The sequence below is a fragment of the Rhincodon typus genome, chromosome 41, assembly GCF_021869965.1.
Source record: "Rhincodon typus isolate 14 chromosome 41, sRhiTyp1.1, whole genome shotgun sequence".
Taxonomy (NCBI): domain Eukaryota; kingdom Metazoa; phylum Chordata; class Chondrichthyes; order Orectolobiformes; family Rhincodontidae; genus Rhincodon; species Rhincodon typus.
The window spans coordinates 6,785,911-6,803,837 of record NC_063372.1 but is presented as its reverse complement, the minus strand read 5'-3'; the positions used below and the strand labels follow the sequence as shown (position 1 = coordinate 6,803,837).

The 17,927-nt window shown below is 43.1% G+C and overlaps 1 protein-coding gene across 1 annotated transcript; it reads left to right on the top strand.

Annotated features, from left to right (window-relative positions):
- The first annotated feature begins 1,335 nt into the window (after positions 1-1,335).
- Positions 1,336-16,089, top strand: LOC109924631 (protein Wnt-6-like). The gene is made up of 4 exons (XM_020524630.2): positions 1,336-1,584; positions 4,394-4,614; positions 6,608-6,909; positions 14,937-16,089. Exons 1-4 carry the CDS (start codon positions 1,508-1,510, stop codon positions 15,396-15,398), a joined length of 1,062 nt encoding a protein of 353 aa, XP_020380219.1. The 5' UTR covers positions 1,336-1,507; the 3' UTR covers positions 15,399-16,089.
- The last annotated feature ends 1,838 nt before the right edge of the window (positions 16,090-17,927 follow it).

Below are 17,927 nucleotides of genomic sequence, written 5' to 3'. Positions count from 1 at the left end.
CTATCAGTGATCCAGATGAGTTCTCATTTACACCAATCGCTTAGTTTCATGGTCACCATTGCTAACATAGAAGTCGTTCCAAAGTTGTTAAATCTCAGTTGGGTTTGAACTTCTTAGGTCTTTGGTCGTGGAAATTGAACCCATGCCTCTGAATCATTAATCCAGGCTTCTGGTTTACTAGTCCCCTGACATGATCACTGTTACTTTACCCCGAATTAATGGGTGTTGCTAACTCAGTCGCAATTCCTATCTTTATGGATTATTACTTACTATGTAATCGCTTGGGCCTCTTGTAGTATAGTGTAGTGGTAGTGTCCCTACTTCAGAGCCAGAAGACACGAGTTCAAGACCCACCTGCTCCAGAGGTGTATCCTAGCACGCCTGAACAGGTTGATTAAAAGCATTTGAATCTGAATTAAGACTGCTCCCAGACCTATGGATAATACATGTGCTGTTTGTAGCCGAGCGCTGTCCTCTGTCAAGCCACTGAGTAGGCCGCTTCTTCACAGTCTGCTGCAGGATTGTGACCCATTATGCTGTGTTCGGGATTAGATGGCAACGAGGAATTTCGGAGGCGAAAAGGGCCCGGGTTTTTGGGAACGTTTATCATTTTCCTCTGAATTGCTCAAGCTCTTCCTCAGTCTTTCTCTCTCTCTCTCTTCACCACCCCCCCCACCCTCTCTCCCTTTATCCTTGAGAATCTGAAAGGGCTTGGCGCAATCATGCACATGAACCGATTTACTGTTCAATCCGTTTAGGGAGCCCTTTGTCAGATGTCAGCTTCTCAAGATCCGGGTTCAAACTCGCTTCCCGAAAACGCCTCAGACATGAGCGCATCGGGAGCTCTAAAACCTCATGGACTGAGGATGGGATTTACTGGAGAGAGATTCTCTTCATACAAAAGGGAAAAAGTAAACTGAGGAAGGAAGAAAACAGGCTTTTAAAATAAAATCATGAGATATGAAAAAGGGGGGATCATATAAGATGTCAATTGATGCATCCATCTCGATATGTGCATTCCATTTGAAGACATATTGAACGATGGATGTTAAACCATATCATTTGGGTGTTGAATGGTTACTGGTCTCTCTGGATCTCAGTCTTGTGTATCATTCTGAAACTGGATGCTCGAAATGACTGTCCTTCACCTGCTTTCAAGCGACACTGGAGATGGACAGCCGCCGGATTCCCCTGGGAGGGGGAGGGGGTGGTCATTATCGGAGCTGTGGTTTTATTCCCAATGCCCATTTGAGGAGTCGGGGTCCTCCTTCCTTCAGTTCCAGCCGGTCCGACATACACACACACGCGCGCGCACACACACACACACACACACACATACGCACAGATCAGGAGAGAGAGAGAGACGAAATGATACCCCCTCCCACCCCCTCCCCTCTCCCAGTCGTTGCGGGAGATGAAAATCCGCGGGTGAACTGAGCGGAACAGGAGAGAAAGCAAGGGAAGGAGGGTGTTCCAGTGCCTCTCTCTGAGCTGGACAGACACCAAGATGTGGCCTTTCGCCGCAGCTCAGCTCCGAGTTTTCTTCTGTTTGCTGTACCCCGCCAACATCATCAGCCTGTGGTGGTGAGTCGGTCTCGGGTTCCCGAGGATACATGTCGGACAAGGCTTTGCTCGGTCGAGTAGGGGTGGGGGGTGCTTGTAACAGAGGAGGCGGTGGTGCTTTTCAGAGGGCAGAGACAGAAAACAGCAGAGACAGGGGGAGAGAGGATTGCGCGAGGGGAGAGAGAAGGGAGTAAGTCAGGGACAGGAGGGAGAGTAGGAGAGGAGAAACAGGGTGAGCGGAGAGACGGAGAGGAGAATGCAGAGAAGAGAGGGAGGAGGAAAGAGTAGAGAGGGGAGCGAAGAAAGAGGGAGAGGGGAGAAAGAGGGAAGAAAGTGGGAGGAGAGGGAAGGGGGGAAAGAGAAAAGTGAAAGAAGATAAGGAAGGAAGAGCGGGACGGAGAGGAGGGGACAGAGAGACAGGAAGGGAGAGGGGAAAGAAAAGGAGGTGGGAGAGAATTGGAGGGCGAGAGATAATGGGAGAGAGGTATGTCGGAGTGAGAGCGCAGAGAGCAAAGTGAGAAATAATGTGTTGGGAGAGAGAAGAGCGGAGACAGTAATTGAGAAGACGGTGTGATAGAGTAAGTGTGAAGAAAGGGTGATAGAGGGAGTGCCGAGGGGGATGATAGGAGTGGGAAGGGAGGGTGAAAGAAGGAGTGAGGAAAGAGGGTAATAGGAGGATGAGAAGAGAGGATAATAGAGAAAGTGAGGAGGCAGGGTGATAGAGAAAGTGAGGAGAGAATATAATAGACAGATTGAGGAGAGATGGCGATAGAGGGAGTGAAGAGAGAGTGCAATAGAGTGGAGCGGGAGCAAGCTGAAGTGTGAGGGAGCAAGAGCTCCATTGTGTTGACAGCCTTTGCTTATTCTCAGTTGCAAACAGCACCCGTATCCGGGAAATCCGAGATCTTTCCCTGACTCAGGGCTCGCTGTCTCGAAGCGAACGAGCGCACAAATAGCGGAACCGCTTCATCAATCGAATTCCTAACTCCTAGCCGTTTATCTATCACGCTCTGTGTGCTTGGCAGATAAGGCTTCCTCGTCTCATTCCCGTACAAATTGACTGGGAGTTCAATCATTTGCGTTTTCTTGTACACTTCAATCGTGGTTGTGAAAACTCAGTGGTGTATGTGTCTGAGAACACGAGTGAGTGTGAGAGAGGGAAACTACATCTGAATGTATGTGTGTGAGAGAGTGTGTCTCCGAGTGAGTGTGTGTGTGAGAGAGTCTCCGAGAGTGTGTTTGTGTGAGAATGTGTCTCCGAGAGTGTGTATGTCTCCAAAAGCGTGTTTGCGTGAGAATGTGTGTGAAAGTGTGGGCCTCCGACAGCGTGTTTGTGTGAGAATGTGTGTGTGTCTCTGAGTGTGTTTGTGTATGTGTATGTGTGTCTCCGAGTGTGTGTTTGTGTGTGAATGTGTGTGAGAGAGTATGCCTGGCTGTTTGTGAGAACGTGTGTGAGACTGTAGCATCTCTGAGTGTGTGTTTATGTGAAAATGCGAGTATGTCTGAGTGTTTGTGAACATGTGTGAGAATGTGGGTGTGAGTGTACGAGGGAGTATGTCTGAGTGTTTGTGAGATTGAGAATTTGAGTGCGTGTGTGTGAGAATCTGTGTGTGAGAGAAAGATTGTGTAGAAAAGTGTGTGTCAATGTGTAAGTTTGGGTGTGTTAGAGTGTGAGTGTGTGTGTCAGTGTATGACTGTGAAAGTTTATGGGAATGTATGTGTGAATGAGTGTGAGTAAAGTCAGTGTGTTTGTGTCTGTGAGTAAGAGTCAGTGCGTGTATATGTGTGTGTAAGTGGGTATGTGTCAGTGTGTGTGTGTGTGAATGCCACTGAGTGTGTGTGCCAGTGAGTGTGTGTGAGTTGCATGAGTATCAGTGTTTGTCAGTTTGAGAGAGGGAGAGTATGGATGTAGCTGGTTGTAGGTGTGATTGTTGGTGTGTGAATATGTGTGTGTGTAGTGTGAGTCTCTGTGTGCCAGTGTGAGTATATGTGTGTGTCAGTGAGTGTGTGCATTTCTGTGTGTGTAAGTGGGTATATGTCAGTGTGTGGGAGTGAGTATTGTGTGAATTCCACTGAGTGAATGTGTGCGTATGTCAGTGGGTGTGTGTGAATCTGAAATGTTCATAGGAGTGTGCGTGAGTGAATGTGAGAGAGAGGGAGGGAGAGATGTGTATGAATTTGTTTGAGTGTGGGTGCATATGTCGGTTTGTGAATGTGTGAGTGAGTCTGTCACCGTGCCTGAGTATGTGTTTGCATAAGCATCCATCAGCATGTTTATGTCAGTATGTGTGTGTGGGAGTGGGGTGGGGGGTCTGGTGGGTGGCGGGATGTGTTCAGGGGTTCAGTGTGCGAACGTGCGTCCATGTGTGTGTTTTGGGAAATGTGTGAGTGTGTGTGTTTGTGTGGGTGTGAGTGTCAATGTGAGTGTGCGTATTGTGTCAGTGAGAATGTGTTTGAGTGTCAGTGAGTGTATGTCTGTATGAACTACGTGTCAATGCGTTTCTACGAGTGTGTGTGTGTCTGTCTGTATGAATCTGTTTGTTAATGTGTGTGGGTAAGTGTGCGTGTCACTGTGTATGTTTAGTGAGTGTGTGTCTGTATGAATGTATGTATCAGTGAGTGTGTCTGTATGAATATATACGTCAGTGTGTCAGTGAGCGTGTGTGAGTGAATGCGAGTGTGTTAGCGTGTGTTTCTGTGTGAATGAATGTGTTGTGTCAATGTGTGTGTCACTGAGTGTATCAGTGAGTGAGTGTGTCAGTGAATATGTGGAAGGTCTCACTTTATTCTGAAGTAACGCTGTGCCGCTGGTTTGACCCCTGCGCTGCAGGGCGGTAGGAAGCCCCTTGGTCATGGATCCCAACAGCATCTGCAGGAAAGCCAAGCGGCTGGCAGGCAGGCAGGCTGAACTGTGTCAGACCCAACCGGAGATCGTCAGCGAGGTGGCGAAGGGAGCCCGCCTTGGGATCCGGGAATGCCAGCACCAGTTCCGATTCCGCAAGTGGAACTGCACCACTCACAAGAAATACTTCAGCAAGATCCTGCAGCAAGGTAGAGATTCTCACTCTGGCTTGTCTGTTAGGGTGGGGAGGGTGGGAGGGGGATCCTATTCCAACATTATTCCAACCAAGTACTTTAAGACCGGCTGGAGGATCGAACGCACACCCGTGTTGCAGGAGACTCTGGGGAGCAGGGACAGACACAGAGAGAGAATCCCAGACAGACAAGAGAGACCAAAATAGACAGGGACAGACAGAGAGACAAGAAATAAGCTTGGCCGATTCACAGGCAGGTAGCAGGGCGAGGGAATACCTGGCTAAGCAACGCATACCGCTGAGAGAGGGAGCGAGAGGTGTGAACTGCTTAAACAGGGGTTAGAAAACACTGGGGTTATTTGCCTCCTCAGAAAGCCGGGTTCTGCTTAGTTTGGATGTATATCTCATTACTAGAATTCGGCAAGCCTCCTGCACATGGTCCTACACATGGAACATCCTCCTCCAGCGTACAGCGTGAAGTCCCACTGCGTAAGAAATGTGAGCAACGCTCAGGCCAACGCTGGGGAATATTTCCGCCCCCTCACCCACACGGCCCATCTCTCCCCCAACACCCCTCCACCCCGCAAACCTGGCCCTGCTCAGATGGAACTTCCCGGTTTATTATTCATTCATTTATTTATGCATGATACAAACTTGAGTCACGGCACAACGCAATCTATCCAGGTCTCAATCCACTGTCAGGGATGTGAGTAGCGGTTTTACACACAGAGTCCTCAGACAGATTGCAGCGGGGCACAGCTCACTGGCCCCTGGACATTCTGTCCTCAGCTTCCTGGGATATTGCTCATTGCTGCAGTCATTTCAGACTCCAGCATTTCCGCTGCATTTTCAGTGTATTCCCAATGTATTCCTGATTATTCCAGTTTCATCCTGGCGTGTTCCCGATGTATTGCTGATATATTCCCGATGTATTCCAAGTGTAATCCTGGTGTCTTCCTGGTCCCCACTACCTGATCCGCTTTCACTCGTTCCCTAGTCGGGATCTTTGCTTCATTCTGGTGTTGTATGTGTGAACACGTTCACATTGTAGTCACTTTCAATAAGTAATTCACTTCCTTGCTGTAGACTTATTAACACTTTTTTTTTAAAAAAAGCAGACCTGGTTTCCCAAACATTGACCTGATTCTTTTTGGGTCGTATGGTTAGGTTCCCAATTACAAACTGCTCACGGAGGCTGTGAAGAATCAGCAAAGTTTTGAATTTCGGTTTTGGGATGTGGCCGTCACTGGCAAGGCCAGAATTTGATACCCATCCTGAACTGTTCTTGAAACTCAACAGTCTTTTTCTGCTTCATTTTGATATATCGGAATGGCTTGCTGTACCGTTTCAGAGAGCAGTTAAGAGTCATCCATATTGCTGTTGGTCTGGAGTCACATGTAGGCCAGACCAGGTAAGGATGGCAGTTTCCTTCCCTAAAGGACATTAGTGAACCAGATGAAGTTTCCGGAAAACCCAGCTGTTTTATGACTATAGGTGAAGCTAGCTGTTTTTCACATTCCTGGGCTCCCACTATTACATTACACCATTCTCAAAAATGTCAATGGGTGCACGGGTTTTAGCTTGGAGTGTGACCAGGGCAGATAGGCAGCGAAATTGGGTAAAGTTTTGATTTTGGGTTCAGACTCCACGTGGACAGACAACAACCCAACACTCAGAGTCGAAATGAAAACTCTTTATCCAGAGAGAGAGGGGTGAATGTGGGACTCACTGACATGGGGGAAGGGGGGGCGGTGAGGGGAATGGGAACAGTGCATTTAAAAGGAGTCAAGGTGAGAGAGAAAGGAAGAGGAGGTGACGAGTGAGACAAGAGGCAGCTCGAGCACAGCGTTAACCTGCTGACTTGAATGGTCTTTTCAGTGTGAATGCATATGATTATGGTAGCGTTCATACGCCGTTTATAATTCATACATTCTATATCTGGTTAACACTGTCTGGTAGCTATTATACAGTTGGCACTTGCCATATATTAGCCCTCTTCTTCTCACCAGATATCAGGGAGACTGCCTTCGTTTACGCTGTCACCTCGGCCGGGGTGCTCTACACGGTGAGCCAGGCCTGCAGCATGGGCGAGCTGCTGCAGTGCGGCTGTGAGCGCACCTTGAGCCGGGCGCCGCTCCCCCACTCGCCCGCTCCTGGCACCGAGGCCGCGGCCTGGGAGTGGGGCGGCTGCGGAGACGACGTGGAGTTCGGCTACGCCAAGTCCAAGCAGTTCATGGATGCCGAGAGGAAACAGGGACAGAACGACATCAAATCCTTGATTAAGCTGCACAATAACGAGGCCGGGCGCTTGGTAGGTTCAAAGTGTCATCAGAATCTCGTCTACATTGTTTCACACAAATTGCTTTGTGGGTGATTTTCCTCTGCGCATTGTGAAACAAAATCTTTAGTATCTGAAGTACTAATAACACTCGAGGAAGATGCCCTTGTTCTTGCTTGACTGTAAAGTGCTGACTGCCCAAAGACCAACGTATTCCACTGTTCAATGCACTCCTGGCGCATCCAGTTACTGCTGTGTCCGAGATCAATGAACTCTGCCAGTTGGCACCATTCAGTGGGAGGATCTCCAATTCTGTGGGAGGCTCACAGACCTGAAACGTTAATTTCGTTTCTCTCTCCGCAGAGGTTACCAGACTTGCCGAGTATTTCCAGCATTTTCTGTTTTTTTTATTTGTTAAAGAGTCAGACTTGCAACAACAGTCTGCTTTTGCAATACTGTCAAAGTTTTGAATTCCGTTGGTTAGATTTCTTTTAAAAGAAAGGATTCAATTAGTTAAACATTTAAGGATATTTTCAGATCCAGATTTCATCTATGGCAGTCAGATTGTATGCTAAGTGCTATTTCGTGTTGTCATGGCCACGGCATGTATCCTTTTGACAAATCAGATCCCCCAGACAACTCCCTTTGCTGGAAGGGAAATTGGGAGGTTTTATTTCGAAAAAAAAACTCGTGGGAGGTGGGCCACACTGGCCAGGCCAACATTTGTTGCCCATCCCTAATTGCCCTGGGTAGTGATGAGCCACCATCTTGAACTGTTGCAGTCATTCAGGTATAGAGATGCTCACAGCGCTGTTTGGGAGCGAGTTCCAGGATTTTGAGCAACAACAGTGAAGGAACAACAACACAGTTCCAATTTTTGGTCCTACTTTGTATGTTCATCTATAAGTTTGTAAGTCGTGGGGTGGGGTATGTGGCTTAGAGGAGAATTTGCAAGTGGTGATGCTATCATTGGAACTACAATATGTTTTGTTCTTTGTTTTTCATGGGACTTTGGAGCACCTAAAGAGACCATTCTGTCAATTATATCTGTACTGGCTCTCTGCCAGCCCAAACTAAACCAAATCTGCTGTGCCCTCCTTCTCTGATTTTCACCCAAAAGATATGGCAATCTATACCTCAACTAATCTCCAGAGCAAAGCATTTGAAGCTCTAACTTTGGGTGAAGCTGACATTTATGACCTCAATTCTGCAGTTAACAGCCCCAAACTAATTGGTCACTCCTCAATAAAGTGCAACTGTCTTTTGTTCAGCACTCGATCAAACCTCCCTCCAAACTTTAAAATAAACTGCTTCCCAACCACTTCTCTCTCTACTAAAGACTTCCTCACCTGATGAAATGACCTTTGTTTCATCCCAAACCTGGCTTACCTACAATCCTAACACGTTTGCTTTGACATGAAGCATGCGTTTTCTAGACATTGTGGACTAAAATTCTGTACAAATGCTCAATTACTAGCCAGAAATGGACATTTATATGGAGCTGCATTTATTGGTTGCATAGCAAATATGGTGCACACAATTCAGATTCTGCAGAAATCAGTCAATATTATCATGAGTATCACAATTGGTAACTTTGATGCTGTGGGCTGATGAAACTGAACAAAAGAGGGAATTAATGGCTTTGGAGTAATTTGCTGCCATGCAATAAATAACAGGTGAGATATTAAGCACTAGGAGAGATTTCCAGGGAGTCAATATGGTTCCATAACCAATTTAGTTGAGATGTCTCTCCCCATGATTGTTAATTCCCTGTATGAAAAAGCATATATATTGATGAAGCTACTTGACAACTGAAGGGTTGTCACTGTTGGATATTAAGCATAAGATCTCCCACACCCTTGACTAGGTCTGTGTGTGGATAACATCGTCATTCCTTGCAGAAGCCATTGTTATACCCATTCTGGTATAATGTTGAGTGATGACCAATTGAAGCAGTTGAAATTAATTCCACAAGTTCGTACCATGTGGGTACCATGGGGGCTGGGGTGCTTCATCAACCCCAAAATATTGTTTTAATTTTAATTTGTAAGTTTAATTTGTGATTTAGACTTTTGTTACTGCACTCCTCAGGGGCTGCCAATGCTATCTTTTGCTTAATTTGGACAATTAGCATTTAAAGTAGTGGATCTCCAAGCCAATGGTACAAGTCTTGTGGCATAGGGGCATGTCCTTACATCCGGACCAGGAAGTCCCACCTGCCTTTAAAAGTAACTTTTCTTTTAGAACTCCAAGTCAATGTCACAGAGGAGCTATCAGTCCCAGCAGCAGAGGTGCTGCGGTGGAGAGGTAACATGCTCGAAGAACATGCATAATGCAATACTGGAATGCAGGTTCTACTAGTGAAAAAGCAGCGTTGCCACAGTGCACTTCAAAAGTTCTGGTTAACTTTGACTTCTTTGAAAATATTAACATATTCATGCTATCTCATTTTACCGCCAAAATATTGAGTGTGTCCATTCTCGTGCTTTTCCATGTCAAAGCCAAACCTTAGTTCTCCATAAAATATAAATATAATTCCGTTCAAAGTGTAATATATGTGCACTAATCAATTTCAACACAGCCTAAAGAGGAAGATTTTTTTTAACCAATGGAACAAGTGTCAGCACACCCTTTAAATGTATATAGACAGAATCATTTTGAACAAGGTGATGAGTAAATAACATGTTACATGACCAATAAAAGATGGACAAGTCGGGTCCATTTACTTTTAACAGACTTAATACCCACACAATGTAGCAGTCAATAGTGAGGTAACTAGGCATCCAATTTGAAAGTGAATATGGACCAATGGCAATATTCCAGCTACATAGTCTGTGCTGGCAGCATTCAATGCTTAACCACCAGCAAAATGCATAATCTAATTTTAATAGAGAGGTGCATTGGCAATAAACATAAAGATATAAAAATGTTTATTGGGTGCTGATAATGCATATTATTCATTCTTCCACTATCGCCAAGAGATCAACTAAATTATTGAGCACTCTCTGACTATTTAGTCAGGAGGTCCTTCCACGAGAACCTGAGCATTTGTCTAGCATCAATACTTTCAGTGTTTAGCAGGACCGGTGACCTTACAAATTTCAAACCTGTGTTTAGCAACTGCTGTGTCCTTTCACCTTTGATAGAGTTGCAATGCTGATTTGAAGTAAACTAAATAACTTTATTAAATGTTCATTTCAGCATTGTTCTAGAAATGGTGTAAAAGCTATCGACCACTATTAATTCAAACCCTACCACACAAAACTGTATTGAAAAACTGCGTAGTTGTGGTAGAACTCACCAAAAGTTAAAATTGTGAATCACTCTGTGACATGATGAATTTCAAGGCAGGGCAATCTTCGAGGGAACTGATCTAAACTTGGCTACAACTAAACTACAAACCTTTAGCGCTTCTTTGATGGTAGACTTTAAACTATGTTCCAGAGGTGAAAGGACAGTGATCTCAGTAACTGTATTACTTAGGCCCTACGCAGCAACAAGGTAACCCCAATCAGCCTGAACTGGATTCCAATCTGAAAGACGCAAGTGATTGGACATTATTTTTCCTTGATAGCTTTTCAGTTAGTAAACTGTTTACGATAGATCTTTATGCTGCTCCTCTAAATTAACTTCAAAGAAATGCAGATGGTATAATTCTCCCCAGCTGATTTCTTGACTGCCTAGGGAATGCTTAGTGAGAGACACAATGGTTATCACAGCTAAACAGGCAAGTGAAGTTGAGGCCACAAACAGATCAACCATGATCTTATTGAACAGGCTTGAGGGGTTAATTGCCTACTTCTGTTTCTAAATCATATAGTTGCATGCTCACTCTCCAGGCAATAAGCACACACATAAAAACTATCCCAACGTGCTTACTGTGTATCACTTTCAATCCTCATCATTGCTGTCTTGCACAGTAGAAGGACCTTCTTCAACCTTCTTGCTGATCTAACTTTCAACATAAATTGTCACACTACCATTTAAACTACACAATATTAAGGCTCCAGGGTGTCACTTTCATATCGGTACATGGCTGCTCACTGTCAATATTGAGACTTCTTAACTCTAACTTTAGTTTAAGGTTGTCTGGAAACCATTTGCCACTGTCAAACCCCTCCAAGGCTAAAACCAAAGAGGTGAAGGTGAACTGAAACAAAACAAGCTAGAGCTTAGTGCTGGAATACTTGTACTGCATTCATATGTCACCTCTGTTTTTGTAGCTCTGTCACCCATTTAAATTAAGCTGCTCAATGCTAACTTTAAATTGTCATCATAATGTGGGTCATTGAATATATTTAAAGCTGAATTAGACAGACTTTTGATTTACAAGGGAGCTAAGAGTTATTAGAGGTAAATAGGTTGCAATCAGACCAACCATGATCTCATCAAATGACAGAGCAGGCTTCTAATTCTTGTGTTTTTGTGCTTTGATCTGAAGATATCAGCAATAGTAATTTCGAGGTTAAGGGCTCATTGGTAATCTAATTATTGAACATCAAAGCATTTTGTCATTTTCTGTTTGGTAAGAGATGACAAAAGTTAACATAATTTGTACAGTGGCCTTTTTTTTGTTTATTAGGATGTATGTTAACATCCTGCATCATTACAGTTAAATGGAGAGTTGTGATGTCGCAACTTGTGTGAAGTTGCAGTTTTTAAAAAAAGCACCTTCTGGAAGTGACTTAGTGTCTGGGTCATGTAATGTCCAATATATAATTAAGATTTTACTTTTGCAAATACTAAGCAGAGTTCTGGTGCACTACATGGTCACAATCCATGCCTTGGATATCTGTATCATGCTTAATAGTTTAGCTGTTTACATTTTCAAATTCTGCTGAAATATTTCAACAAAGTACACTTTCAATGAAGCAAATTCCAATTACAGGTATAGCAAACCTAGATAATCTTATTGCAAAATGCATAGCAGACTTGAATAGAAACAATTGAACGATAGATTGAAGTTGCTGATGGACCTGATATGTAGATTGAGACACAGAAAATTCATTGTCTCAGGTCAGTGCCCATGTCTGTAAAATGAGCCAACATAGAGAATTTATGATTCTCTAGATTACTGAATACCGGTACAGTAATTTGATCTAAATATTCGCAATGCTGGACTTTAAAAAGAGCCGATTACCTGCACTGTGCTGAAGATATGTGTTTATCTAGAGCAATCTTTTGCTGTCAACTGTAAGAGTGTGGTTGTTACGGTAGTTAACTCATGTGGGGGTCAGAATTCCTGTGGGCGCAATGTGTCCTAACATTCTAATTGTGTTAGTGAAGATTTCCTTTGTTCGGTCCCAACGAATCACAAACTCGTTTTTGGAGTTTATAACTTGAGAACACTAACACATATTTCGCCATGCAAATATTTTGGGACACGTAATTGTGTTCTTTTGGACTACAGAAACACAATCTTTTAGAACGCATGCTTTCAAATACATTTTCATACATTCTCTTAAAACAAACACGATGTCTTAGAACATATTTTGCAGAACACTAAACACATTATTTTACAACACATGTTTTAGAACCTGTAAACCTTATTTGGAAATGTGAACATTATTTTAGAACTAATCAGTCGGGAATACACATTTCCAATGAGCAAAAATGTTCTTTAAAGAACACGCCATTCCTTCCAGATTATTTGGCATTCACAGAAAGCGATCACAGTACGTAACATATGAACACATTACTTAGGAGTATTATGGTTTAAGACTACTTTCTGTGGAAAGTACAGAAACTCTTTGAGAACCTGTGTTTTCAGCATACGCACTTGCATTTGCAATAAATGCCAAAGGGAATTTTGGATTTAAAATGTTCATGTACAATAGGATTTCACAGAAAACGGAGTTCCGATTACTGCGTATTAATGGCAGCAGAACAGAAGGCCCAGATTTTGTACATTACTTTTCCGTACAAAATTCATTATATGTACAGCCATTATTCATTATAATAATACATTTATAATTTTACTGTAAATAGCAAGTCAAGAAAATATCTGTTTGCAATGATGCCAACACATAGCATTCATTTTCACTCTCTCACTATATGTCCTGTATGCAACATTTTTGAAACTTTAAATATGTATAAACAGGTACACGGGATACTTTCCCATTGAACAACAGCATAAAGTGGAAGAACTTTCAGTTTGATTAGAAGTCGGATAGGGTAGCATGGACGTTGCTTTCATATCTCTGCACTCTTCCCTTACAGAGTAGTGTGAAGTAATGGGAAATATTCCTTAGCTGATTAGCAATCTGACAGGCCTAATGTAAGTGCTTCTTCTGTGTCCCTGCCCCTTTTTTTAAAACCATGGGCCCCTCCACATAACCCCCAGAGACAGCACTGCAGCACTACCACTGTCGGGAAGGTGTAATTACAGCATGACCAGTTCAGATTGACAGTTTCCACAACAAATCTTGACATTAAGGAGATGTCATTGAAAAAAAAGATTGGAAATGCAGAGTGATAATCCAGCGTAGTCTTATGGTGTAGCAGAATTTAGAGTATGGGTGTTATTGAACGAGGAGAGGCGAGTATAATTCAGTTCCATTGTAAAATTATTCTTATTTTTGTACTTTATTATTAACTCCATTGTCCATATCTACGCTGGCATTGCCAATATCCCACTCCCCCACTAATGGTGCCACTGCAGAAAATTCACTGATGGAGGTGGGAGGACGGTACAGCTAGCGTGACAAACATACGAGTAGCCTTCATTGCAAATATAGACTGCAGAATTTACATGAAAACGTTGACAAGAAGTGTCCACATCCTCAGTTACAACAACCATGATTACAATAGTAATTTCAACTCAAGATTACTTCATTGGCTGAAATAAGTATTTAATATGTGTCAATCCAAATATTTGAGTGAGTTCGAACTTCTGAATATATGTGCTTCTGTCTCCAAGAACATGTGCGTGTATTTATTGGTGTCACATGTTGAGGAACCAGTTGGGGCCCTTAAAAGCGGTAGTGTATTATTTGTTGCTTAAATGGAAGTGCATACCTGATCCAACCTTTCTGTCACTGGGTAACAATGTTCTCAACTATATATTCAAGTCTCCCGTGCTTACAAAATAAATTCTAAAGTCCCACCAGTTGACTAAGAGTATAGTGTTGATGATGCAGAGACCAACTGGCTCAATAGTTGAACTGGAATGTTCTTTTGAATTAACATCAAGGGCTATCCACTGACCCATTAGCAAAGCAGAAGTGTTGTTTACACCAGGATATTATATTTTTAAATATAAACATAATAAATGGAACACAAACTGTGAGGGTGTTACTTCTTTATTCACCTCTTACTCGATCACTGTTCTCTTAAGCTAACTTTTTACATAGCTTTACATGATAGAAAAGCTTGGAGGAACCTTGTGTGGAACACAAATACCATTATCAACCTGTTGGACCAAATGGCCTGTTTCTCTGCTTTTGACCTCATGTAATTGACCCAACAGGTTCACGATGATCATGCTTCCCACAAGCCTTCACCCCTCCCTGTGTGTCAACTGTGGCTGAGTCGGTAGCAATGTTTGAAGATCAGGAGGAGAACTCTGCCTCATGTCCTGGCCAATATTTGTCTCTCAATCAATAAAACAGGCTATCTGGTCGTTATGACGTTGCTAGTATGGGGAGTTTGTTGTGTGCAAAGTTTGCTGCCATGTTTCCCACATCGGTACAGTGACTACACTTCAAAAAGTAAAAGGCTGCAAAACATTTTGAGATGGCCAGATATAATGAAAGCTGCTATATAAATGCAAATCTTCCTTTAATCTTTAGCGTAACCATCTGCTGCTTTCCCCCTCTCGCGTACGTAACTAGCATTTAAAACATATTACATTTTAATGGAATGTCGTTCTTCATAGCAAGCGCAAAGTCAATTAATTGCTGCATAAGATCAATTTCTTGTACAGATCAAACTTCTGTCTCCTTCCAGTCAACCAGTTCAATGCAGTTTTTTTGTGTGTTATTTCAATTACAGTAATCCTATAGTCATGGAATATATTGTTAAAGTCTTGTTTCTCTCTCCGCTGTCGTCTTTAACTTCAGATGGTTAAGAATTACATGCGAACTGAATGTAAATGTCACGGCCTGAGCGGTTCCTGTGCGGTTAAGACTTGCTGGAAGAAAATGCCCCATTTCCGTGAGGTTGGCGACCGCCTCTTGGACCGCTTCAATGGCGCCTTCAAGGTGATGGGCGGCAATGATGGGAAGACACTGATCCCAGTGGGGCACAACATCAAACAGCCAGACAAACAGGACCTGATTTACTCTGCCGAGTCCCCCGACTTCTGCCTGCCGAACAGGCGCACTGGTTCTCCAGGGACGCGGGGCAGGGTGTGCAATAGCACAGCTATGGATGTCAGTGGCTGTGACCTCCTGTGCTGTGGCCGGGGACACCGGGAGGAGACAGTGAGCTTTCAGGAGAACTGCCAGTGTCGCTTCCTTTGGTGCTGTGTGGTGCAGTGCAGACAATGCGCTGTCCGAAAAGAACTCAGCATCTGCATGTAGCCAGAATGCTTCCCGATAAGACAGTATCCCTCGAACTTGCGTTAAATCGAAACTGCAAAGCAAAACATCTGTTATCCAAAGAACAGGGATTTTGGATAGGATGAGATGGAAGTTACTACTCATATCTGCAGGAATTCATTGCTGCACTGCAAAGTCCCTAGGCAGGAATACGGAGTGAGGAATAACGTGTGAAAATTAACACACCTTGTTACTCTGAAAGATTATAAAATGTCTTGAAAAGAAGCAATTTTCTAATTGCTCAGTCCACTCTTCAGATCAACAGTGAGACCATTCAGCGATTTAGTGGAGTACAACCCATTCTGGGAGGGGATACGGGGCAGGAGCTGTATGTTGCCTGCAGCATAGAAGCGCTATAAACAATTAGAAGAAATATATCATTTCTGACTGAACACATATAGAGCTATTTTTGTATGTTTGTAAAAAGGTAGAGAGATTTTGCCCTGTGGGTCATTAGTAAAACGCTGCCCAGGTGAGTGTGTTAGAAGGTCAAGTTAACCGTTGCAGCATTGGGCTCCCTAATGTTGGCCCAGTTCATGCTCAATAGCATTAGATGTGAAAATGGGTTATTTAAAAACGTTTACTTATTTGATCAAGTGGTTTATTTTTCATTTACTGGATATCTGTGCAGGAAATATAGAAAATTCTGCATAATAAATGGAATGGAAAAGTTTTCAGTGTTTCGCTTTGCCCCTGGTTGAGTGTGACTGTAGAGATTCTGTGTCTGTGTGCCTGAGCCCTGAGAGAGTATGAAGGTGAGCAGGTGAATGTGTGATTTTGTGTACGCGTACATGTGTATTGGGTGTCTATATGCGTGTGTGTTTGTGTGTGCATAAATGTGTATTTATGTGTACGTGCATGTATGTGAATCTGCGCATGCATATGGTGTGGTTGTGTGCACGTGTGTACAGGGTTTTGAACATTAATGTGCACATATTTATGCAAGTATTTATGAGTGTGTGTGCCCGCGCGCATATTTATAGTGCACAGTGAAATCTAACAATTCTACTTTATTAGAACCACGAAAAGAAAAGTTCAAAGTGGTGATGAGTCGGTAACCCGGTGACACCTTACGGTTGAGAGGCAATTGACTTTGGGGCCAGCCTTTAGTCTTTAGAATGAAGTCTGTCTGCTGGGGTACCTTAGGCATACTTGAAATATTAAGGTTAGAGATCGGTTTTCAATGATGATGGATAGCTCATTACTTTGGTATGGTGGTCCTCAGCAGGTATTCCAGACTTAACAAGTACGTACAGCTCTTTAGGATTAAGTATGAGAGCCTTTCAGAGTTCTGACATTCTGTGTTTCTGTTTTACTATCCCGGGTCTCTAACTCCCTTCGCTTTAGCATTTGTAGATGGTTAGAGTGTATGCAGATTTATAAACACGAGTGTATTCTCCCCACATTTTTTAGGGGAGATGGGTATCACTAGCTAGGCCTCCCCTAGTTTCCCTTCAATCACATTTCTTTGGGTCTGGAGTTATATGTAGGCTAGACCGGTTAAGGATAGTACATTAGTGAAGCGGACTGTTTTGTTAATGACGAAGAATGATAGTTTCATGGTCACCTTCAGTTCCAAGTTTAGTAACGGATCTTAAATTCCTCTAGCTGCCTTGGTGGGAATTGAACCCATGTCGCTCTAGCTTTAGGCTAGACCTCTAGGCTACTAATCCAGTGATATTACCATTATGCTACCATCTTCCCATCAGACTTCAATGCGCGGTGCCGTACATGCCAATTTTTCTGAGATAATTTCATCTATGTGAATACCTTTATCTAGCTGCACCAACCTATTGATCTCAGTTTTTGTGATAACAAGCTAAAAGCCCAGATGGATGTCTTAAACACGACAGTTGAGAGCTATTACTTGTTTTAATGACAATCCAACAAAAAAAAACATTGAGATGCCAAAATGAAGGCCGTTTAATCATTCATCATGGTTTATTTACTTGAGGGATTTTTAACTTGGAAAAAAAAATTGCCTCCTGCTTTTATGTGATGGAGAAGGATTGAAGTATGTGCTGATACCCTATCCTAAAACCTGTGCAAAAATGGACAGACTATGAGCCCTTTCTACAGTACAATGGTTAAAAGGCTGTTACCAAGTTCTGCTCTCTGATATTTTAATCGTAGCTTGAACACATATAAAATAACATGTGTCCACTGAAATAGTGGAGAAAGTAGCCTGATACAAGTACGTTAAACATTTGTATCATAACAAAAAAACTCTTAACAGTAACTTTGTTCATAGTTTTTGAGAAGATTTGTAGCTCGGGTTGTGGATGAGGTTGTAGACTTGCTCACCGAGCCGGTGTGTTTGATTGCAGACGTTTCATCATCCTGCTAGATAACATCGTCAGTGCGCCTCCGGTGAAGCGTTGCTGTTCTGTCCCACTTTTTATTTATATGAGAGATAGTAGGAACTGCAGATGCTGGAGAATCTGAGACAACAAGGCATAGAGCTGGATGAACACAGCAGGCCAAGCAGCATCATAGGAGCAGGAAGGCTAA

Coding starts and splice junctions, on each gene's coding strand:
- LOC109924631 (XM_020524630.2), top strand. CDS start 1,508: ATGTGGCCTTTCGCCGCAGCTCAGCTCCGAGTTTTCTTCTGTTTGCTG. Junction 1,585..4,393: donor AACATCATCAGCCTGTGGTG/GTGAGTCGGTCT, acceptor CCTGCGCTGCAG/GGCGGTAGGAAGCCCCTTGG. Junction 4,615..6,607: donor CAGCAAGATCCTGCAGCAAG/GTAGAGATTCTC, acceptor TCTTCTCACCAG/ATATCAGGGAGACTGCCTTC.